This window comes from Antedon mediterranea, chromosome 2 (assembly GCF_964355755.1).
Source record: "Antedon mediterranea chromosome 2, ecAntMedi1.1, whole genome shotgun sequence".
Classification (NCBI taxonomy): Eukaryota; Metazoa; Echinodermata; class Crinoidea; order Comatulida; family Antedonidae; genus Antedon; species Antedon mediterranea.
Window position 1 is genome coordinate 14,742,642 of NC_092671.1, and position 26,295 is coordinate 14,768,936.

The 26,295-nt window shown below is 32.7% G+C and overlaps 1 protein-coding gene across 12 annotated transcripts in view; it reads left to right on the plus strand.

Moving 5' to 3' along the window:
* The first annotated feature begins 2,749 nt into the window (after positions 1 to 2,749).
* Positions 2,750 to 26,295, plus strand: part of LOC140040525 (two pore channel protein 2-like) — an 84,708-nt gene continuing 61,162 nt past the window's right edge. For all 12 annotated transcript variants that reach the window (XR_011842730.1, XR_011842731.1, XR_011842732.1 and 9 more), the window contains exons 1-21: positions 2,750 to 2,948; positions 15,316 to 15,442; positions 15,854 to 16,031; positions 16,330 to 16,446; positions 16,909 to 17,015; positions 17,812 to 17,881; positions 18,337 to 18,481; positions 19,612 to 19,677; positions 19,891 to 19,955; positions 20,633 to 20,736; positions 21,195 to 21,276; positions 21,449 to 21,538; positions 21,706 to 21,825; positions 22,207 to 22,299; positions 22,393 to 22,479; positions 23,112 to 23,164; positions 23,992 to 24,079; positions 25,125 to 25,196; positions 25,436 to 25,515; positions 25,633 to 25,696; positions 26,042 to 26,124. Coding sequence is in view for 5 of the 12 variants with exons in the window: in XM_072086524.1 (XP_071942625.1) it covers positions 2,831 to 2,948; positions 15,316 to 15,442; positions 15,854 to 16,031; positions 16,330 to 16,446; positions 16,909 to 17,015; positions 17,812 to 17,881; positions 18,337 to 18,481; positions 19,612 to 19,677; positions 19,891 to 19,955; positions 20,633 to 20,736; positions 21,195 to 21,276; positions 21,449 to 21,538; positions 21,706 to 21,825; positions 22,207 to 22,299; positions 22,393 to 22,479; positions 23,112 to 23,164; positions 23,992 to 24,079; positions 25,125 to 25,196; positions 25,436 to 25,515; positions 25,633 to 25,696; positions 26,042 to 26,124 (2,009 nt within the window). In the remaining 7 variants the exon portion in view is untranslated. The remainder of the gene's footprint in view (positions 2,949 to 15,315; positions 15,443 to 15,853; positions 16,032 to 16,329; positions 16,447 to 16,908; positions 17,016 to 17,811; positions 17,882 to 18,336; positions 18,482 to 19,611; positions 19,678 to 19,890; positions 19,956 to 20,632; positions 20,737 to 21,194; positions 21,277 to 21,448; positions 21,539 to 21,705; positions 21,826 to 22,206; positions 22,300 to 22,392; positions 22,480 to 23,111; positions 23,165 to 23,991; positions 24,080 to 25,124; positions 25,197 to 25,435; positions 25,516 to 25,632; positions 25,697 to 26,041; positions 26,125 to 26,295) is intronic.

Below are 26,295 nucleotides of genomic sequence, written 5' to 3' on the forward strand. Positions count from 1 at the left end.
GTATGCCTATGATTAATGTGTGTTTTTATATTTCTTTTCAGAGCACACCTATGGATGTACAGATACAAGACTGTTGGAACCGATCACAGGTAAAAACACCATACAGTATGCCTATGATTAATGTGTGTTTTTATATTTCTTTTCAGAGCACACCTATGGATGTACAGATACAAGACTGTTGGAACCGATTACAGGTAAAAACACCATACAGTATGTACCTATGATTAATGTGTGTTTTTATATTTCTTTTCAGAGCACACCTATGGATGTACAGATACAAGACTGTTGGAACCAATTACAGGTAAAAAACACCATACAGTATGCCTATGATTAATGTGTGTTTTTATCTTTCTTTTCAGAGCACACCTATGGATGTACAGATACAAGACTGTTGGAACCGATCACAGGTAAAAACACCATACAGTATGCCTATGATTAATGTGTGTTTTTATATTTCTTTTCAGAGCACACCTATGGATGTACAGATACAAGACTGTTGGAACCGATCACAGGTAAAAAACACCATACAGTATGCCTATGATTAATGTGTGTTTTTATATTTCTTTTCAGAGCACACCTATGGATGTACAGATACAAGATTGTTGGAACCAATTACAGGTAAAAAACACCATACAGTATGCCTATGATTAATGTGTGTTTTTATATTTCTTTTCAGAGCACACCTATGGATGTACAGATACAAGACTGTTGGAACCGATCACAGGTAAAAAACACCATACAGTATGCCTATGATTAATGTGTGTTTTTATATTTCTTTTCAGAGCACACCTATGGATGTACAGATACAAGACTGTTGGAACCAATCACAGGTAAAAAACACCATACAGTATGCCTATGATTAATGTGTGTTTTTATATTTCTTTTCAGAGCACACCTATGGATGTACAGATACAAGACTGTTGGAACCGATCACAGGTAAAAAACACCATACAGTATGCCTATGATTAATGTGTGTTTTTATATTTCTTTTCAGAGCACACCTATGGATGTACAGATACAAGACTGTTGGAACCGATCACAGGTAAAAAACACCATACAGTATGCCTATGATTAATGTGTGTTTTTATATTTCTTTTCAGAGCACACCTATGGATGTACAGATACAAGACTGTTGGAACCAATCACAGGTAAAAAACACCATACAGTATGCCTATGATTAATGTGTGTTTTTATATTTCTTTTCAGAGCACACCTATGGATGTACAGATACAAGACTGTTGGAACCGATCACAGGTAAAAAACACCATACAGTATGCCTATGATTAATGTGTGTTTTTATATTTCTTTTCAGAGCACACCTATGGATGTACAGATACAAGACTGTTGGAACCGATCACAGGTAAAAACACCATACAGTATGCCTATGATTAATGTGTGTTTTTATATTTCTTTTCAGAGCACACCTGTGGATGTACAGATACAAGACTGTTGGAACCGATCACAGGTAAAAAACACCATACAGTATGCCTATGATTAATGTGTGTTTTTATATTTCTTTTCACAGAACACCTATGGATGTACAGATACAAGACTGTTGGAACCGATCACAGGTAAAAACACCATACAGTATGCCTATGATTAATGTGTGTTTTTATCTTTCTTTTCAGAGCACACCTATGGATGTACAGATACAAGACTGTTGGAACCGATCACAGGTAAAAAACACCATACAGTATGCCTATGATTAATGTGTGTTTTTATCTTTCTTTTCAGAGCACACCTATGGATGTACAGATACAAGACTGTTGGAACCGATCACAGGTAAAAACACCATACAGTATGTAGCTGTGGTTAATTCTTTTTATCTTTCTTTTTAGAACACACCTATATAGAGATAATAGACTTTTGGAACCAATCACATGTAAAAACACAAATTATGTACCTATGAGTAAGACTAACCATATTATCACATGTACCATTAACTATTTATGACCATTACTCTGTTCAGTTGTTGCTAATAAAGAATACCATAATGGTGGGATACTGTGAACAAATTAAAGCTAGCTACGTACTGGTACATTAAACATATTCGAATCTCATATCTGTAATAATAATATTTATGAATGTAAATGACAAGAATAGATACAGTATTAAGAATAATACTACCAGGTACCATGTTGTTATTGTATATTTGCAAGATCGATCGATTTTGCTAGTGGAGAAACATCCAAGAATTGCCAAAGGTAGAGTTTGTCAGTTGCAAAGAAATTGGTCTAAAAAACACATTTTTCGTACAAATTTGCCATTCTAATATAGACTATTATGGATAAAGGAGAACTAGTATAAGACTTATGGTTTAGGAGGAGATAGAGGAACAAATTTTGGCTTAATGCTATTGTAATATAGATTAACCAAAATGATACCAAGGTAATTCATAAAATAGTATTGTATTGTATATTTCTAGTATTTACTGACATATTTAGAATATTTACCTACAGTAGCCATACTACTAATTGTCGCCGATACTTGAAAAGAAAACAATTATGTATTTCAATTATTTAAATATTCATTAGGTTATCTAGGTAATGAATGAATGAATTTGATAACTTATATATAGTTAGCATTCCTCAACAAAAGAGCATATAAAGGTTATTTTTACATTATTTATTGTTAACTTTTTTTAAAACTCTTTAAAAAGTTCAAATATCTAAATTATAGAGGGCGGTGTTTGTTCCAACCACCTCTCACGTGATTAAATAAAAACATGAGTTTTGTGGTGAAGCAGCAGCGAAGTCTAAAGACGGTACAAACATTTTATTAGAACATTTAAAATAGCAGTGATGATTTACAATACTTTTATTTAGTTAAAATGGCTACAGAAGAAATGCCGGAATCGGCCTACAGCATTCTGACGAACAGCATGTATTCATCAACAGAGATTGAGCATGAGCTTTTGTCCGGTAGAGATGACAGAAGTGATCTCTGCAGTAAGTTCCTTCCTGTCGTGTCTCTTGCTTGTCTGGTTGCGGTAGTAGGGCCTAGCCTTCTTAAGCCTAGCTTCATATGAAGTCTAGGCCTAAGGGCGCATTTATTTAATTATATAGTATTTATTAAACCACAGTCTATCATAAAAATGATTTGCTGTTGTGATAATCTTTTGTTTGATAAATATAAAGGGAGCTTTTTAAAATTGTATTTACTGATGAATAGAATAGGGCCTAGCTAGCCTAGGCCTAGCCTATATCTATCTAGGCTAGGCCTAGCCTACTACTACTAGTACGGTCGAAGCGGCCGCCAACCAAAGCGGCCGCTAGTTCAATAACGGTAATTTGTATGGAACGCCGTGTGCGCTTTGACTGTCGTTGTTTTGTAATTTTTGATTGTCATTGTTTCGATCGACAGGTTTTCTTTTTCTCGGACGTAAATAACATTTAACAACCTACATTATTAATATTATGTAATTTATTCTCTTTTTTTACAGATTGAATGTGATACATTACGTTCTTTTAAACGAAATGGCGAATCGATGATTACTTACTTTAACTGTTTAATAAAGTCAATAAAATACATTGTGGTGTTTGTATTGTATATTAATATAATATATAATAAGCCAATTATTAAGAATAATATATATATTTTTTCAATAAAGTATATCAAAATATATATATTTGTTATTGTATATTGAAAGTGTCTGTACGGTACGGTAATTAATTACGCAAATTTCTGCTAATAACTCGACTGGCGGCCGGCCAGGAATAGTGCTGTAGAAGGTCGTGTTTTCGTCTTCACGTTGCTTTATTGAAAACACAAACAATGTATTACAATGGAATAACACTTAAATATATAAAATAACACACCCTATTACTAATCAATAAAAACAAGATTCGATAGTACAGTGTAAACGAGATATAAAAATTCGGCAATACCGTACGTAAATTATTATTGCAATACTGTATAAAGATTCGATGTAAATGAGATATAAAGATTCGGCAATACCGTACGTAAATTATTAATGCAATACTGTATGAAGATTTGATAGTATGTAAATGAGATATAAAGATTCGGCAATACTGTTACGTAAATTATTAATGCAATACTGTATAAAGATTCGATAGGAGAGTGCTCAAGAAACGTCGGGTCAGTTCAACGTTATTTTTCCCTTCACTGCCAATGTATTTAAAAAAAAAAAGAGATATAAATAAACAAATAAATAGTACGTAAATGAGACATAAAGGTTCAATAGTATGTAGATTATGATGCAAACGTAAATTATTAATGATTCGATAGTATATGTAAATATATTTAGTTAGTTAATATTAAAATACAAATAAAATATACATTGATTTATCGGCAGGCAAAATTAGAAATATAAAGATTCGATAGTACATGATTTGGCTTATATTTATTGGTTTGACCATACATACAGCTGTAACTCAACTCGCCATAGGCCATGGCGTTGACAACGACAATCAAAGATTAAAGCGCACATGGCGTTCCATACAAATGACGATATTAAACTGGCGGCCGCTTCGACCATACTCCGTACTGTAGTAGGGTCTAGGTCTAGCTAGGAGGGATTTTGAAATTAGAATGATGGATAGGAAAGCTAGGGCCTATGCCTCGCCTAGCTTTCTTCCGTCATATTTGTTTTCATCTCCGTTCTCTATTATAATTTTAAGTTATTAATATTTTATATATACCATTGTGCATTATTTAAAGATGTATTGTCCCTTGAAACACAAAAAATGAAAAAAAAAATATTCTAAATTTAAATTGGCCATATCAAAGTAATATTAAAGTTATTCACTTTAAGTTGAAAATTCGAGCCAAAAACAACAGTTTACGTAATTAACAGGTAAATTAATTAGATTACATTTCGTCTGAGAAATCGTCGCAAGCGAAAGTAAACAAAGATTTCAAACCATGAGTATGCATAATATGCATGATGCTAATTAGGATTGTTTACAACTCATCACCGTTGAGAAGGTGTTTTCACACAGATCGCGAGGAAGTTTATGATTATGCATACAGAGTAGCCAAACAAGCGCATTGCATTATGGGATATGTTTTGATTGAAAACTTTGACTGAAAGTCAAAGTTATTTTTTGAACAAAAAAACATCTGTATTTCGGTAAAATTATTTTTTTTTTGACTAATTTTTGGTGAAAGTTAATAACTATTATGATACTTCAAAATGACCCACTTTTTTTCGAAATTAAAAAAAAAAATTTTTTGTGGAATTAGTCAAAGGGACAATACATCTTTAATTGGTTATCCGCACTTGGCGGATAACCCCTTGTTATTGTCAGGATCTTTTTTTTTTTCTTTTTTTTTTTTTGGTTATCCGCACTTGGCGGATAACCTCTTGTTATTGTCAGGATCTTTTTTTTTTTTTTTTTTTTTTTTTTCGATATTCTTCTTTCTTTCCATGAATTTTGTTGCAAGCATATCTCTAATTCTGGCTAACAAATGACTGTATAACTTTGTCATAAGATTGCCCTGTAGCTGTAGATGTGCAAGAAACTTTTTTTTATGAATTTCGAGTCGCGCAGCGTAAGTTACGCGCGATTTTATGAATTTCAATGATTGATCATAGATTAAAAACTAAAATTCATTTTGTATTGAAACTTGGTGAACATTTAAGTCATATAATGCGCAAACTTTCTATGGATTAAAAATGGCATGTTTTACAAAAAGTTACGCGCGCACGCGCGTTTAAAATTTCAAAATGCGAAAAATCAATATCTAATCAACTTTCTACGCGTTTCATGTCATTTTGAGCATTTAAAAAATTCCCACGCGTGCGCAATTTTTTTACGCGCACGTGCGCACGTAGCGCAAAAACATCATTTTTTTGCTTGATTTTTGTTTTTCCTGTCTTTTTTAGAAAATTTACCAACTTTCAAACAATTTCGACTTAAAATCACATCATACGAGCATGTAGAATTAAACAATTTACGCGCATTTTTGATGAAAAAGTTCAAAAATTAGTCAAAATTATGCCTTTTTTTAAACAGTCATAAATTCTAAACTACGTGGTGAACTTTTTTATAATTACATATTCTGGTAGTAGATGAGTTGCAGATATCAAATCATGCATCAATATGGCTAACCGGACATTGTGACGTCATCATATGGCTACTCGAATATAAAATATAGGATTTTTGTCTCTTTCCTCGTAGCTCGTCACACTTAATATAGCGCATCTCCACTTATTTGTATTCCATTTCCCCCCATTTTTTTTTTTTTGTCTAGGTCTATCAATTATCTTTCGCACGATTCACCATTTTAAAAATTGTGATGACGTCATCATGTTCAAAAGCGTCAATAACTTTGGTCACTTATTTTCACCTATTCTGCACTGTATGTAGTACGTATACAGTATATAGTGTATACCGTATATACTCAGACGTGACGAAAAATAAAGAGCTTGCTGAAATTGTTTCAATTACTTAATCGTTTTTCTGCGCGCAATATTTTAACGTATGACGTGCACGTGGCCTTTGCGCTGCGGATAACCTAACTCGTCCGTAGTGACGAGTTCAAATCTAGTTAGTTATCCGCACTATGGCGGATAACTCCTTGTAACTGTCCTGTTTCATCATCTTTTTTTTTTTTTTTTTGGTTATCCGCAACGAAGTTGCAGGATAACCTCTTGTGATTGTACGAAATCATCAACATCAACTTTTTATTTCTCTTCTTTCTTTCTGTATGATTTTTGTGGAACGCTTTTCTCTAAAACTTGCAAACATAAAATTTTGTAACTTTTTCAACATATCGTCATGCACATGAAGATGTGCAGCGAAGCTTTTCATGATGTTTACAATTGCGCAACGTGACGTACGCGCGATTTAACGATTTTGTCGTATTTAACATAGCTCGACAACCAAATAACATTTCAACTTGAAACTTTGCAAAAGTTTAATTTATATCATGCGCTAACTTTCTGTTGAAAAAAAATTGCGTGTTTTACACAAAGTTACGCGCGCACGCGCATTTAAAATTTCAAAATGCGCAAAATTAATTTATAATCAACTTTCTACGCGTTTCATGTCGTTTTAAGCATGTCAAAAATTCCCACGCGTGCGCACATTTTTACGTGTGCGGTGCGCACGTAGCATTCAAAATGTATTTTTTTCGCGTGATTTATAATTTTCCAGCCTTTTCTAGTAATTTTACCAAATTTTAAACAATTTCGACTTAAAGATACGTCATACGAGCACGTCGAATTGGACAATTTTCGCGCGTTTTTTATGAAAAGGTTAAAAAATTCGTTTAAAATATGCCTTTTTTTAAACAGTCGTAATTTCTAAACTAGACGGTCAACTTTTTGTGGATGACATATTCTGGAAGTAGATGAGTTATAGATATCGGATCAGGTATTAATATGGCTAACCGGATATTGTGACGTTATCGTATGGCCACGCGAATATAAAATTTACGATTTTTGTATCTTTCGTCATAGCTCATCACATTGAATAGAGCGCATCTCCACTTATCCGTTTTCCATTTTCACCCCGATTTTGATATTGTCTAGGTCAATCAACTATCTTTCGAATGAGTTAAAAATATTTTAATTTTTTTGACGTCATCATGCCTAAAAATTTAAATCATGTGTGGCATTAATTTCATCTTTACTGTAAATTTTAATCTGTTATAGCTCGTAAGAATAAAATGTGATAATCACGATTAAAACTTTTTCTGGAAGCTATTGGATTGTAGATACGAAATTATGTTAAAATGTTGCCAATCGGATATGCGAAAGATAGTTGATTGACGTAGACAATATTACAATTTCGGGGGAAATGGAATACGTATAAGCGACATGCGCTTTGTTGAATGTGATGAGCAATAGCGAAACAGTAAAAAATCCAATATTTTACATTCGTGTGGCCATACGATGACGTCATAACATCCGAGTGGTAAAGATTCTGCATGAATTCATATCTACAACATATCTGCTTACATATTAAATTAAAAAAATTGGGGGTAACGGTTGATCCTGAGGAGCTATAATAGATTAAAAATAGGCTTAATTTTGGCATTATGTTGTCACTTTTGCAACTAAAACGCGCGCAAATGGTGTAAATCAACGTGTTCGTATGACGTCATTTTAATTTGAAATGATGTCAATCTTTTTTAAAATAACTAGGAAAGACTGTCAAATCATAATTCAAGAGAAAAACACATGATTTTCGTGCTCCGTGCGCACCTTACGCGTAATTTTTTTCGCACGCGTGGGAATTTTTGACATGCTTAATGTTAATGTTGCACCACTTGCGCGGCGGATAACCAAACTCGTCAAAGTGACGAGTTACATGTCTAGTTTTTTTTCTGTATTATTGGTTATCCGCAACGAAGTTGCAGGATAACCTCTTGTGATTGTACGAAATCATCATCATCATCATCATCAACTTTTTATTCTTCTTCTTTCTTTCTGTATGATTTTTGTGTAACGCTTTTCTCTAAAACTCGCAAACATAACATTTCGGTAACTATGTTAACATTTTGACATTTATGTAACGTCGTCAAGCGAAGCTTTTCGTGATGTTTACAATTGCGCAACGTGACGTACGCGCGATTTAACGATTTTCTCGTATCTAACATATGTCGAAAACCAAATAACATTTTAAAGTGAAACTTTGCAAAAGTTTAATTTATATCATGCGCTAACTTTCTGTTGAAAAAAAATTGCGTGTTTTACACAAAGTTACGCGCGCACGCGTATTTAAAATTTCAAAATGCGCAAAATTAATTTATAATCAACTTTCTACGCGTTTTATGTCGTTTTAAGCATGTCAAAAATTCCCACGCGTGCGCACATTTTTACGTGTGCGGTGCGCACGTAGCATTGAAAACGTATTTTTTTCGCGTGATTTATGTTTTTCCAGCCTTTTCTAGCAATTTTACCAAATTTTAAACAATTTCGACTTAAAGATACGTCATACGAGCACGTCGAATTGGACAATTTGCGCGCGTTTTTTATGAAAAGGTTAAAAAATTCGTTTAAAATATGCCTTTTTTTAAACAGTCGTAATTTCTAAACTAGACGGTCAACTTGTTGTGGATGACATATTCTGGAAGTAGATGAGTTGTAGATATCGGATCAGGTATTAATATGGCTAACCGGACATTGTGACGTCATCGTATGGCCACGCGAATATAAAATTTAGGATTTTTGTATCTTTCGTCATAACTCATCACATTGAATAGAGCGCATCTCCACCTATTCGTTTTCCATTTTCACCCTGATTTTGATATTGTCTAGGTCAATCAACTATCTTTCGCATGAGTTAAAAATATTTTAATTTTTTTGACGTCATCATGCCTAAAAATTTAAATCACGTGTGGCATCAATTTCATCTTTACAGTAAATTTTAATCTGTTATAGCTCGTAAGAATAAAATGTGATAATCACGATTAAAACTTTTTCTGGAAGCTATTGGATTGTAGATACGAAATTATGTAAAAATGTTGCCAATCGGATGTTGTGACGTCATCATATGGCCAGTTAATGAAAAAGGTCGTATTTTCATCTTTTGCGTCATAATTCATTACATTTAAAAGAGCGCGCATCAATATTTCACGTATTCAAATTTCTTCTACACGCTAATACGTTGTTGCTGAGATAATTTCCTTTCGGAATTGCTACCTTCGCGTTTTATTTTAAAACCGTCAACATGTTAAAAATTGCAATAAATAGCAGGTCCCGTAATTTCACCTATTCTACACTGTATGTCACTGTATGTGATATGGATACAGAATATACTGTGTATACTATATATGAATTTAAATAATAAAATTCAGCAATAACAACATATCATATTCTTCAGTTCAGATCATAATGCCAACGTGAACACTTCCTTTTGTCCTCAACCTATCCCCTTAATGTTAATGTTGCACCACTTGCGCGGCGGATAACCAAACTCGTCAAAGTGACGAGTTACATGTCTAGTTCTTCTTTCTTTCTGTCATTTTTGTGCAGAGCGTATCTCTAAAACGTGTAAAGTTAACATTTTATAACTTTGTCAACATATGGGCAATCACGTGAAGTTGTGCTTTCCTATAATTGAATGACGTCAGAGTTGCGCAACATGACTTACGCGCGTTTTTATGAATTTCGCGTATTTAACATAGATCGAAAACCATATAACAATTTAAATTGAAACTTAGCAAAAGTCTAATTTATATCGTGCGCTAACTTTTTGTGCACTAAAAATGGCATGTTTTACACAAAGTTACGCGCGCACGCGCGTTTAAAATTTTCCATTGCGAAAAATCAATTTCTAATCAACTTTATACGCGTTTCATGTCATTTTGAGCATGTCAAAAATTCCCACACGTGCGCAAATTTTTACGCGCGTGGTGCACACGTAGCGTTAAAAACGTCATTTTTTCGAGTGATTTATGTTTTTCCAGCCTTTTCTAGTAATTTTACCAACTTTTAAATAATTTCGACTTCTAATTACGTCATACGAGCACGTAGAATATGATAATTTGCGAGCTTTTTTGATGAAAAACTTCAAAAATTCGTCAAAAGTAAGCCTTTTTTTAAACAATCGTAGTTTCTAAACTAAACGGTAAAAATTATTTTTATTACATATTCTGGAAGTTGATGAGTTGTAGATATCAGATCATGCATTAATATGGCTAACCGGACATTGTGACGTCATCGTATGGCCACGCGAATATGAAATTTAGGATTTTTGTATCTTTCGTCATAACTCCTCACATTTAATAGAGGGCATCTCCACTTATCCGTTTTCCATTTTCACCCCGATTTTGATATTGTCTAGGTCAATCAACTATATTTAGCATGAGTTAAAAATATTTTAATTTTTATGACGTCATCATGCCTAAAAATTTAAATTACGTGTGGCATTAATTTCATCTTTACAGTAAATTTCAATCTGTTATAGCTCGTAAGAATAAAATGTGATAATCACGATTAAAACGTTTTCTTGAAGCTATTGGATTGTAGATACAAAATCATGTAAAAATTTTGCCAATCGGATGTGGTTACGTCATCATATGGCCAGTTAAATAAAAAAAGTCGTATTTTCATTTTTTGCGTCATAGTTCATTACATTTAAAAGAGCGCGCATTAATATTTTACGTATTCAAATTTCTTCTACACGTTAATATGTTGTTGCTGAGATAATTTCCTTCCAAAATTTCTACCTTCGCGTTTCATTTTAAAACCATCAACATGTTAAAAATTGCAATAAATAGCGGGTCCCGTAATTTCCCCTATTCTACACTGTATGTGATATGTATACATATTACACTGTGTATACTATATATGAATCAAAATAATAGAATTCAGCAATAACAACATATCATAGTCTTCAGTTCAGGTCATAATGCCATAATCTTTTTCCGTGTGCAATATTCCAACGTATGGCGTGGACGTGGCGTTTGTCGTGCGGATAACTAACTCGTCAAAGTGACGAGTTTCATGTCTAGTTGGTTATCCGCACTTGGCGGATAACCTCTTGTTATTGTCAGGATCTTTTTTTTTCTCTTTCTCTTTTTTCTTCTATTTTCTTCTTTCTTTCCACGATTTTTGTTCGCAGCGTATCTCTAATTCTGGCCAACATATGATTGTATAACTTTGTCAAAAGATAGCCCTGTAGCTGTAGATGTGCAAGAAACTTTTTTTTTCGAATTTCGAGTTGCGCAGCGTAAGTTACGCGCAATTTTATGAATTTCAATGATTGATCATAGAATAAAAACTAAAAGTCATTTTGTATTGAAACTTGGTGAAAATTTAAGTCATAACATGCTCAAACTTTCTATGGATTAAAAATGGCATGTTTGACAGAAAGTTACGCGCGCACGCGCGTTTAAAATTTCAAAATGCGAAAATTCAATTTCTAATCAACTTTCTACGCGTTTCATGTCATTTTGAGCATTTCAAAAATTCCCACGCGTTCGCAATTTTTTTACGCGCGCGTGCGCACGTAGCGCAAAAACGTCTTTTTTTTGCTTGATTTTTGTTATTTCAGCCTTTTCTAGTAAATTTATCAATTTTCAATCAATTTCGACTTAAAATCACGTCATACGAGCACGTAGAATTGAACAATTTAGGCACGTTTTTGAAGAAAAACTTCAAAAATTCGTCAAAATTAGACATTTTTTTAAACAGTCATAAATTCTAAACTACGTGGTGAACTTTTTTAAAATTACATATTCTGGAATTTGATGAGTTGTAGATATAGAATCATGCATTGATATTGCTAACCGGACATTGCGACGTCATCGTATGGCCACCCAAATATAAAAATAGGATTTTGTTCTCTTTCGTCATAGCTCGTCAAATTTAATAGAGCGCATCTCTACTTATTCGTATTCCATTTCACTCAATTTTTTTATATTGTCTAGGTCAATCAATTATCTTTCGCATGAGTTAAAAATATTTAAATTGTTATGACGTCATCATGTCCAAAAGCGTCAATAACTTATTTTCACCTATTCTGCACTGTCTTTAGTACGTATACAATATATAGTGTATACCGTATATACTCAGACGTGACGTAAAATAGAGAGCGCACTAACATTTTTTCAATGGCATAATCGTTTTTCTGCGCGCAATATTCGAACGTATGACGTGCACGTGGCTTTTGGGCTGCGGATAACCTAACTCGTCCGTAGTGACGAGTTCAAATCTAGTATTTATTTCTTTCTTTACACACTTCTCTCCCATTTTTTGTTGGCAGCGTATCTCTAATTCTGGCCAACATATGAAAGTATAACTTTGTCAAAAAATAACCCTGTAGCTGTAGATGTGCAAGAAACTTTTTTTTTTTTATTTCGAGTTGCGCAGCGTAAGTTACGCGAAATTTTATGAATTTCAATGATTGATCATAGAATAAAAACTATATGTCATTTTGTATTGAAACTTGGTGAAAATTTAAGTCATATCATGCGCTAACTTTCTATGGAGAGAAAATGACATGTTTTACTGAAAGTTACGCGCGCACGCGCGTTTAAAATTTCAAAATGCGAAAAATCAATTTCTAATCAACTTTCTACGCGTTTCATGTAATTTTGAGCATTTCAAAAATTCCCACGCGTGCGCACTTATCTTACGCGCGCGTGCGCACGTAGCGCAAAAACATCGTTTTTTTGCTTGATTTTTGTTTTTTCACCCTTTCCTAGTAAATTTATCAATTTTCAATCAATTTCGACTTAAAATCACGTCACACGAGCACGTATAATTGGATAATTTGCGCGTGTTTTTGATGAAAAACTTCAAAAAATCGTCAAAATTAGACCTTTTTTTAAACAGTCATAAACTCTAAACTACGTGGTGAACTTTTTTAAAATTACATATTCTGGAAGTAAATGAGTGGTATTTCTCGAAACATGCATTGATATGGCTAACCGGACATTGTGACGTCATCGTATGGCCACCCATATATAAAATATAGGATTTTTTTCTCTTTCGTCATAGTTCGTCAAATTTAATAGAGCGCATCTCCACTTATCCGTATTCCATTTCACTCAATTTTTTTATTTTGTCTAGGTCAATTAATTATCTTTCGCATGATTCACCATTTTTTTAAATTGTGATGACGTCATCATGTTCAAAGGCGTCAATAACTTTGGTCACTTATTTTCACCTATTCTGCACTGTATGTAGTACGTATACAGTATATAGTGTATACCGTATATACTCAGACGTGACGAAAAAGAGAGAACACACTGAAATTGTTTCAATGCCTTAATCGTTTTTCTGCACGCAATATTCTAACGTATGACGTGCACGTGGCTTTTGCGCTGCGGATAACCTAACTCGTCCGTAGTGACGAGTTCAAATCTAGTTTCTATATTCTTCTTTCTTTCCACGAATTTTGTTGCACGCATATCTCTAATTCTGGCTAACAAATGATTGTATAACTTTGTCATAAGATTGACCTATATCTGTAGATGTGCAAGAAACTTTGTTTTTTGATTTTCGAGTTGCGCAGCGTAAGTTACGCGCAATTTTATGAATTTCAATGATTGATCATAGATTAAAAACCAAAAGTCATTTTCTATTGACACTTGGTGAAAATTTAAGTTATATCATGCGCAAACTTTCTATGGATTAAAAATGGAATGTTTTACATAAAGTTACGCGCGCACGCGCGTTCAAAATTTCAAAATGCGCAAAATTCATTTCTAATCAACTTTCTACGCGTTTCATGTCATTTTGAGCATTTCAAAAATTCCCACGCGTGCGCAATATTTTTACGTGCGCGTGCGCACGTAAGGCAAAAACATGTTTTTTTTGCTTGATTTTTGTTTTTTCAGCCTTTTCTAGTAAATTTACCAATTTTCAATCAATTTCGACTTGAAATCACGTCATACGAGCACGTAGAATTGAACAATTTGCGCGCGTTTTTGATTAAAAAGTTCACAAATTCGTGAAAATTATGCCTTTTTTAAAACAGTCATAGATTGTAAACTACGTGGTGAACTTTTTTAAAATTACATATTCTGAAAGGTGATGAGTTGTAGATATCGAATCATGTATCGATATGGCTAACCGGACATTGTGACGTCATCGTATGGCCACTCGAATATAAAATATAGGATTTTTGTCACTTTCTCATAGCTCATCACATTTAATAGAGCGCATCTCCACTTATCCGTATTCCATTTCCCCCCATTTTGTTATATTGTCTAGGCCAATCAATTATCTTTCGCACAATCTACCATTTTTTAAATTGTGATGACGTCATCATGTCCAAAAGCGTCAATAACTTGGGTCCCTTATTTTCACCTATTCTGCACTGTATGTAGTACGTATACAGAATACAGTGTATACCGTATATACTTTGACGTGACGCAAAATAGAGAGCGCACTAACATTTTTTCAATGGCATAATCGTTTTTCTGCGCGCAATATTCCAACGTATGACGTGCACGTGGCGTTTGCGCTGCGGATAACCTAACTCGTCCGTAGTGACGAGTTCAAATCTAGTTTATTATTATTATTTGAATTTAATATTTTTTTTAATGTGATTTTACAAGATTTAATAATTTTGTTTTAACGTTCTGCTATTTTTAGTAGGCAATTTCATCATTTTATATTAATATTATTTCCTATTTCAACTTTTAACTGTACTTGTTACAATCTGTGGTTTTATTGAATTCCATTTTTGTCATTTTAACTGTCTTTTTATTAAGAAAATATAAAGAAACAAAAATTGAATTGATTATTTATTTTGATATTGTCAAACAAACATTGCACATATTAAACCTCAATTCCTGTCAACAAATTCTAAGAAAAGGAACCTTCCTAAATAATGTACTATAATAACAATATTTTTTTCGACTACGTTAATATGAATTTTAAATTCACAGATCCTGAGTCACTTTTACAAGCTGTTGTTTTTGTTGAAGATGCTGTCAAATTTAGAAGTATTTATCACAAAGTTGATATTAAATCTCTTTGGTACTACAGACTATATTATTCTCCAGTTGTGCAATGGTAAGTGTAAAGCTCTGTCTACACTATCAAACTAGTTATATAACATCATATAGGCACATCACATTTTTTGATAGTGTAGACAGAGCTTAAGAGTATGTTACGGAGTATATTCAAGAAACATTTTCAATGTACACTTTTGTATACAGCATTCTGTTAACATAGCCCCCATTTGTACATTTTTAGGGAAAAAAATTATTATTTCAAAGCTTGGTTCCCACTTAAACGGAACGGAATAGATTCAGCACAAGTGACTTGACCAATCACAAACAACTGGTGCAACATCGTGTTGTGAATGGTCAAATAAGCCTCCATCCTTGTGTTGCCTCGTGAGACCCAAACTTTATTTTGTATCTCACACAATCGTAAAAAGGGAGTACTAATATTTTGTAATAAAATTGATTGAATTCTCAGGTTCATAAGTACAGCTATATGTGTGATTCTGTTGCTGGCATTCTTTGAAAACCCATCTTCTTTGACATGGAGTTCAGATCCAAGGAAGAGAGGCGAACGTGTCTCTGCTCCATGTGGCCTAACAGAAGGAATTGAATTTGTCTGTTTACTGATATTCGCAGTCGATGTCTGTATGAAGGTACATGCTAGTATAATGATATTAAATCATAATATAAAGCTTTGTATCAATGTATTGGTATTAATATTTTTGTTGTTGCTTATTCCAAGTAGTTAGTAGTACTACCTGTTATTGAATGCTGTGAACATTTTCTTTTTGACATAAAAATTAAAATTTCCCAGCCACTACCTAAAAAATTCTCCACTATCCCTTTGCTACCTTGGTATAAGACTACAGTAGTGCAAGAGAGTCAACTTAAACCAATTCATAGGTATTTAATTCTATATGTAATTGTTGTTTTACTGTTCTTATCTTATAGGCATATCTAATTGGTAAAAAGCAATTTATAAAGCAGAAATGGTTATCTGCGTATGTCTTGGTGATTTTAGCATCTTTGATTGATTGGATAGTAACCGTTAACTTTTCATGTGAGGAGGTAATAATTGCATCCACTTCTAGGTGTAACTTCATTTATACATTATATATACGCCCATAAACTGCCCATGCTCTTAAGCACCCAAAAATAGTATTGCTCAAGTCAACATTTAAAATAACTGAGTAAAGCTGATCTAATCCAGATAGATTGAACCCTGACCTAACATTGGAAGCTGAGCATTAACCATTCAGGTATAACTTTACATCAAACCTCATAATTCTTTGAACACTAAAAGTATCCCAACAAAAATCAAAATCCATAATTTTTTAATATTTTTTCATTGACCATTTCACATTTAAGACTACTGTAAACATGTGTACGGGTGTTTAATTCACATCATAAGTTAATTTAGGTCAACTTGTAGTCTTAAATTGCAACTTAAATGTGTCTGATATTACAGAAACATCTGTTGTGTTGTGTATTTATAGTAATAATAACTATTATTTGTTGCTTTTTCTATAGCCACTCAGAGTTAGGCGTCTGCTAAGACCATTTTTTTTACTTCAAAATTCATCACTTATGAAAAAGACAGTAAGGAGTATTAAAAATACATTGCCAGAGGTTTTTAGGTTTGTATCTCTTTTTTAGTTCAGTTCAGGATGAAACCCCTTTAATAATAAGATTAAATGATACAATTGTCCAAAATTTAGCGTAAATATGCTGTAGTGCCCTGTCTTGAATTGGGTGTCGCATATGTAAAGTTCTTCTACATTACCTTTATATACATTTTTGAACCTGAGGTTTTTTTTACAATACATTATCCAGATTGGTTATTAAAATACAGTAGAACCCCTATGAATAAGACACCTTTAGCACCAAACAAAATGTTGCCCATAATAGGGTTGACCGCCGAACAGTGGTTGACTGCAGTGTTAGGGGTTGACCGCCGAACAGTGGTTGACTGCAGTGTTAGGGGTTGACCGCCGAACAGTGGTTGACTGTAGTGTTAGGGGTTGACAGCTGAACAGTGGTTGACTGCAGTGTTAGGGGTGGACCACTGAACAGTGGTTGACTGCAGTGTTAGGGGTTGACCGCCGAACAGTGGTTGACTGCAGTGTTAGGGGTTGACCGCCGAACAGTGGTTGACTGCAGTGTTAGGGGTTGACCACTGAACAGTGGTTGACTGCAGTGTTAGGGGTTGACCACTGAACAGTGGTTAACTGCAGTGTTAGGGGTTGACAGCTGAACAGTGGTTGACTAGTGTTAGGGGTTGACAGCTGAACAGTGGTTGACTGTAGTGTTAGGGGTTGACCACTGAACAGGGGTTGACTGCAGTGTTAAAATATATATTGCCCATTTTTTCACAGTAATACATATATTACTGTTGCCATTTTTTTCATGTAATTTTTTCTTCATATTTTATAGCGTTATTTTATTAGTACTACTGCACTTATACTTCTTCACTATGGTTGGATTAATCATGTTTTCAGCACAGGTAATATTCCTAATCTTTAAGTATAGTGTTGTTTTTACCAATTTGATTAAAATTTACTGTATGAAAATATATATACTGCTAGTTGTCATGAGCATATCCTGCTTTCATTTTCTTCTAAATTTGCATTTTCGATTTAGCTACATTTCTGATATGCGGTCACTGTAACCTATTGCCTATTTTTTTTCTTTTTGAATTATTATATAATACAGAAATAGAAACTTTGAAAACTTTAGTTTCAGTGGTTAATTGAAACTACATATTTACTTGAGGCTTTATACTGTTATTAAATTTTCATTTTATATTAAAATGCAATATTATGGATTTAAGTGTAAAGTAAAGTTTAAATTAACCTTTAAGTTACTTTTTTTGTGAAAGAAAAACAATCAATCAAATTGAACCAAATTAATATTTTCATTACTGTTTCTAATAACATTCATATTTTTTTATTGTTAAAGACATCTACTGCTAGTCGTAACTCTTCAGATACTGATTCAAACAGTGCAAACATCGACGGCAGTGAAGCTTCAGAAGCCTTTTCTTCCATTGGTAATGCATATATGAGCTTGTTAGTGCTGTTAACTACTGCAAACAACCCAGATGGTTTGTATCCAATACATTATTCTTCCAAGTGTATGTATCTCTTTTTTTTTCAGATTTTATGTGTTTGTTTGGTTATTTGTGCACATCACAAAACTGAATAGATACATGGACACATATCATCTGATGCACATTGATAAGTTTGACACAGATAAAGTACCTATCCTGTAAACATAATGTACATGTGATGAACATGTAGACCTATAAGAGGATGTTTGTGTAATGAAAGCATAAAGTAAATGTGATTAAATTTTATTAAATTCATCTGATGCATATGTATTGAAATTGTTGCACAGAAAAGTAAATGCGAAGTACACATAATGGACATGTAGCATATAAAAGGATTCATAAAGTTTGTGCAATGAAAGCATAAAGTAAATGTGATAAAGTAAAGTGCTTAAATGTTGTTATTCATTCAAGAACATTTCATTTCATCAATAAAGTAACATAAATTTTCATTAATAATACATAAAAATACCTTTTTTGCGATTAACACTGTATATTATGTCATCATGGTAACTTTCTTAACGACACAATATGACCTACTTTTTCATTTTAATGTGTTTCATGTTTTAAATGTAAGCCATTTGTATTCATTGATATTTTAATAATTTATGGTCTAATAAATAATACTGAACGCAAAACTACATATTTGTTTTTGACTACCAATATGAAAACAGCGTCATTAAACATATTTAAAGAAGTTTTTAGAATTGTACACTTGAATTGTACTCGCATTATTACCTTTTACTTATCATATATTTACTGTGTATACAATAATAAAATGCACAGAAATCAATTGAACACAAATACAGGCTTCTAAAAACCCAACATCATTTAAAAAAAAATGTTCACACTGTTTTTCTGAGCTTCCAGTGATAATAATGCACCTTAAATTGCTGGTAAACGGAAGCAGTGATGTGGGTTCGATTGGTCTTGTTTATTTTTTTAGTTTTTGTCAAATTTATCAATTGCATTTAGGTTTAAGGTTAATATGTTTCATGGTTTTTCACAAGCGCCTTGAGCACTTTAGTGGATATGTGCGCTGTATAAATCTTATTATTATTATTATTTATGTTGTCAATATTGAAATAATAAACAAAATGCTGATATAACATTTGAATATCTTTTAGTTATGATGCCAGCCTACAAAGAAAACAGGATGTATGCATTGTTCTTCATTATATTTCTTACAATTGGTAAGTAACAATAAGTCATCAGAGTCTTCAGTTTTTGTACAAAAATCAGAATTATGTTCTAAAGCCAAAATGTTCATGTTTAAATCCGTTTATTTAACTTAATAAAATGAATATATTATTTGAGGATTCACTTGTATTGTATCAGATTTTAAATCTATTTTGAAGCTCTTAAATTATAATTCTTAATTGTTATTTAAATTGTATTTGCTTTAGGACTTTACTGTTTCTTCAACATGCTAACTGCTGTTATTTACAATCAGTTCCGTGGTTACCTACAAGTAAGTCAACATGTATTTCATATATAAGGCTATACCACGTTGAAACACTGGTTCTCGTTAGATCACTGAAGTTAAGCAATGTTGGGCCTGGTTATAACTTAGATGGGAGACCATCTGGGTTACGGTATATAGGCTGGGTTCACCTTAGGCATTTGAAATCAGCTGTGCTGACTTATGGCAGCCCCTGCATCTAGTATCTGCTTCAGACATATTGGCCTATGCCTTTCCTCAAGTCAAGGTGGGCACTGGACGAGAGAAGCCCTTGATCAATGATAGGACCAATCAAGGTGCTTTAAACAGTCCTGGCTTAGTTTCATCCATCATTCAGATGAATGTAAAACTATTGACATTGTCATTCGCAACAGACGTCGGCCATAAACATTTTATATTGTGAACACATTCAAACTTTTGATCACAACACAAATTATATAAATTTACCTCAAAATGTGTGTCTGCTGACTGCAAACTTTATCAGTGGAATGACCTGTTTGCTGCGGTGGAAACTTGATCTTAGCCAACATCAAAACCATGTCATACACATTTGGAAGTTGAAACGGCCTGCTTTATATTTATTTGTGTGATGAGTTTACATGTTGATAATGTATTTTATATAATATTTATTATACAAATGCTTGCATTAAACCAAAACCTTTGTTTTCTTCAAATAAACATTTTAGACATCTATTCAAGCCAGTTTCTTTCGGCAGAGATTAGGAATTCGTGCAGCTTTTGAAATTATGAGACGGCAAGGAAAAGGGTTTTCAAATCGAACACAAATAAGGTACAGTTTTAATTTTTATATAGGTGGTTTTTATAAGTTGAGGAAATTTGGATTAGACCCTCTGTAGACCCACCGTAGCCACCATACATGATCAGCGCACACCGGAAGATAATTCCTTACTTACTGGATACAAGCAATATATGGAACAGACTAGGCCTCTCAATGCTAGTCTGATATACTGTACACCTAGTCTAATGTAGTTGATACTGGGTTTTCTAATTGCTGATTACCATAATAATATTATAGTGCACTATAATATCTCTATGCCATAATATTCATTCATTCATTCATTCAATCTTTTATTTCGGAAACTCTGGTCCATAGAAAGTAAATTACATATAAATGAAATAAATTAAAAAAAAAAAAAATCTATCTAAAATAGTAGACAAGAAGATATTTAATTTACATTTAGATAATTTTGGAATCCACACTCTAAATAAAGTTAATTATTATTTCAGAAATACTATTCCAGTTAGCATTGTCAAATCTGTTATTCTACAAGTTAAAATGAAAAAAGTTTTTAAAGCAGCCATAATAAGGGTAAGTTTTTGAATTAGACAATTTTTCATTCTAGAAGTTACTAACATGTTTCAGGCTCTTAACACACCCTTGTTATTTGTTCTAATTCTGTGAAAAGTCAATTTCTTATTAATATTTTGAATATTACTTAAATTGTTATTTTACTTAGTTCAGTTGTTTTATAATGTTTTAGGAACTTGATGATAATATGGGAGGCTTTGTGACCTCAACAGATTTCCGATCTCTGTTTGATGTTTTAGACACACCCATCAGAATAAAAAAGGTAACCTAAATATGGATTTAATTAGTATATTTTAAGAACTTCAATAATAATAATGTCTGTAACATTTACAATCCTTATACCATTTTGGAATTTAGAAATTACGAACTTTTTTGATGCGTTTTATGTAATGTCTTGTAATTTTAATAATATGTATTTGTTTGTTTTAGGAATTCCCTAAAAAAATCTTTCGACATTCAGTGCTGAATAAAATACAGTCATGTGTATCTCATCAATATTTTGCCTACTTTGGTAGTTTTGTAGCTGTGGTTAATGTATTCTGTATTACAGTAAGTAGGTTTCTGATCTCATCTCATCTCTCTCTTATATTGCGTTATGTGCAGAGGTTCAGCTGTCTCATTTAAAATTAGCCGCGCTTACTTTTTTTTTTGTTACTGTGACACACAGTGCAATGTATATGGTGTGTCATATAGCAGCAGAGTGTCCCAAAGCCCTTAATTTAAAACAACATAAAGATTGAAATAAAATAAGTGTGTTTCAAAAGCGTTTCACAAACTTCAATTAGGTGAGGGTTGATACAAGATATTCACATAGAGGAAGTTCCTCCATCATATAGCAAGCTTTTGTTTCAGAACGGTAGACAAATGAGATTTAAATTCCTTTAAATAATTCAACAGACCAATATTAATTACATTGTTTTATTGTTTTAGGTTGAAATGGGTCTAACCAACAAAGAAAAAGGAATTGAAGATTTAGTTTCTGCTCTGAACTTTATATTCATTATTTATTATGTGGTTGAATTGGTTAGTATGCATTTTAACAGAAGTTTTATTTTTTTGCAGCTAAATTTTCAAAATATTCCATTATTTTCTTGATTTTAATATTTATCTCAACAGATGCTTAAAATTTGGATGTTAGGCTGGCAGAAGTACTTTTCTACAATATTGAACATAATAGATTTTCTTGTAGTTGTCTCTTTGTTTGTAAGTATAAATTCCCATTCCATTAATCATACACTATTATATAAATTGTTTTCATTGTTTTTATTTTTTTTATATTTTATTTTCTTAATACATTTATTTTCAAGATTATCATAGTGTTTACTGTATATTTTCCTTTGCTAGAAAACAGTTTAGATGAGTATATATTATTTCTGTATATTTGAGTTTGGTTTTGTGAATGTACAGAATGGCCTTGTTAGAATAGAGACATACAGTGACAATTTGAACTATACAACAAATAATGGGTAATAGTTCATCAACATGTAAACCATAGTATGTCAACTTAAATCTAAAGGCGGTTTCATTGAACTATCCGATTGACTTCTCAGTTGGTGAAATTCAAGTTGACATTGCTTTACATTTAGATGAACTATTACCCATTACTACACTGAAAAAACATTAAAGCTTTTTACATTAACAAATAAGTTTGCCTATACAAGCTTCAAATGTATGTGTTATATTTTATTATATACTTTATGAAATTTGCGGTACACCACATGTATTAGTTCTGAAAAGAACTGTTGAGTTTCTCGACGTTTCGATCAATATGCTTTGATCGTCCTCAGGAGTGAGAATTGGTCATATAGTAATGAAAAAGATTATTGTTCCAACAGGTTGTAGAAATTGCATATGCCTCATCTGTAAAAACACCTTTCTATTCTAAAATGTAAGTACTAAATACAACAATCCATTGAGTAATAGGTATGTGCTTCTACCAATGCTACGCCTCTTGGTTCAAATCCAGTCTTACAGATATCAGTAAACAAGAGGTTGTTCTCCTTGTAAGGTTACTCTCCCAATTCTTCTTTACCATTCAAAATGTATTCTGAATACCAGACTTTGCAGAGTAGTCAGGTTTGTGGTACATCCCCGGGGGGGTCACTCTTAAATATTCAAGTGACCCCCCCCCCCCCCCCCCCCCGGGGTACATCATGTGTACTGCAAACTTGACTTCACTAGTCTTGTAAACATTAAACATTAATTAACATAACTTGTGTAAAGCATCTTGTGTATGTTCAGAGAATTGAGCTAGTAAACAATTTAAACAGCACCCTTGGTCACATTTTTTGTTGTATTGAATTTACATTGTCATGTCACAATCAATTTTCAACATGATGCTGTAAAGTTTTATGTTTTAGTATATAACCAGTTTGAACTCTTTATGGTAAACCACAAGTATGTATTCCTAATTTAAAGTTATTTATTCTACATGGACTCCTGAGGCAATTTGGGTGTTCCAAATAACTTTCATTTTCCAGTGGAATCTTTCAGGTCATTGGGTTGTGTAATGTATTAGCAGGTAGATGGAGATTGGAATTCCTACCCCACCCTTTTATCCACCTAGTTTAGGTTGATGTATTAATTATTAATTAAATTTTCTATATTATAATCTTTCCATACCTTATATTCGCATGTTGCTCTAAGATTCTATATTTAAATGATTTATTTTATATAATTGTATCATCTAATTCTTTTTTCTGTTTTTTTTCATAGTTATGACAGCCATGTTCTCTTTGTATTATCACGAGTAATTAATTTACTTATTTTAGTGCGACTTTTCAGAATTGTTACCCATATTAAAGTAAGTCAACTATTTATAAGAAAGCAATTGCATAATCTTATGTTCCATGTTACTATGTATATACTAACTATGGATGAAATGATTCAGAAATAAAAGATTATATTACATAGCCTATGTAAATACGCGAACGTGATTGGTTGAAACTGCATCACATGACTACCGCTGCGAGGATCGTAAATCGTATATATCCTCGAGAACGATGATATTGACTGTGTAATTTTCGCGTAATTATCGTGTCCCCTGTCATTAATCAGATAAATTCTCGAGTACGATGATATTGACTGTAATTTTCGTGTGCCAACACTCGCGTTGCCGATAAATAAACAAAAGTCATCTAGTGAGTCTTGAACTTGCGATGGAGTGACAATGTCATCGCAAGACAACGCTTCAACCGCTGCGCCACGAAACTTGCTTGAAGAAATTAATCATCTAAACTATTTAAGCTATGCATACATAGCGCCCTCATTTGTTATTAGTCCACCCTAAATGTGATGAAACACCGTTTGTGATTGGTCAATACTCACGGTAGTAACCTAGTAACTAGTACGCGCTGAACATCCGGTGATTCGGCTCCTCGAAGATCGAGAAGAAGACGAATTGTTTATTCGGCCTACCTGTTTATAATATTATTAATAGGCTTATTGATGGAAATTCTTCTGTTAATTTAAACGACCTAGGCCTAAGTGAATATTTTATTGCCAAGGAATCATTAATTAGTAATTATCTGTATATTATTCTTCGCAAGGTAAGGTGTCTAGGCAGGCTTGTTTAAATACAATACAAATACTATAGGAGGCCTAGCCTAGCTTCACCCAACCCAGCAGACTTGTTCTTGGCTATATAATATAACAGATATTGCCTTTTATATCGGTTAAATATAAGATTTGACATCCCCTCGGGAATGATATTAAGTTCTCGGGGAATGGCGCTTTGGGAAATATATATTCCCTCGAACTTAATATCATTCCCTCGGGGATGTCAAATCTTATATTTAATCTCTAAGCAGTCAATATCTGTATAATGTTGAATGTGTTTTGTATTTTAGCCAATGGCAATTGTAGTCTGGACAACGTTGGATCTTATAAGAAACTTAAGAGCTTTTGCAGGGATTTTAGTGGTGAGTTTAATTAAGTATACTGTGTTTAATTAAATAGTTATTTACAATACAATTTATTGTCAAAGATAACTTCCATTATGTTAAGATGCAATATATTTTGTATTGCTAACTTAAGTTAACTAAATAAAATATAACTAAATCAAAAAAGTACAATTGAACTTTCTTGTGAAATTAGAGTTTGAAATATTGAATCTGTATATCTAATAACTATTATATTTATGTTATGTTTGTATTAACAGGTCATCTATTATTTCTTTGCAATTCTGGGAACTATGGTGTTTAATGGCAAAATTACATTTAAAGATAGAGATATGAACAGGTAATTAAGTCAACTTTTGTTTGTTTAAAAAAATAGAATCTAATTTAGTAATGTTAAAAATAAATAAACTTTGACTTGCCAATGATACCAATTATTAACATATATGTTTTTTTTTAGAACAACTGAATGCGGTACTTATGAGCAGTTAAACTACTGGGCAAATAACTTTGATGATTTTGCTGTAAGTTACATTTAGATGAATACATATATTATAGGCATTTGAATAGCTATTAATATTATGGTAATTCATAAAGCTATGATTGAGTTGTCCAGAAGTAGCCGTAGTCCATATATTCTACATATTCCACATATTCCACCAACTAATTTCTTAACAATTTTCAAATGAAAATGTGTATACTGTACTGTTTAATATTCCAAGGGCTATTATCAGGTGCGACTCGAGCTATATACAACTGACCTCTCAAAACTTCCTGACTGCTGCTAAAAAGCCACATGTGGATTATGACCAGGGCCACTTAATGTTTAATAACTTTCTAGTTTTTGTTGAATATTATTGTTTTTTTAGGCGGCTCTAGTTGTACTGTGGGATGTTATGTTGGTCAACAATTGGCATATATTTCTTGAAGCATATAAAGTATATGTGAGCAAGTAAGAACCTAACAAATAATTTAAATAATAATTTATTTTTATAGCACAATCAATCCATACTTTTATACAAGCCTTCATAAACTAGATTTGGTAACATTTTCAGTGACTGTTGGTCTATAGCTGAAATTATTGTTCTTGAAAATGACTCATAGTAAGCTTATATCCCATGAT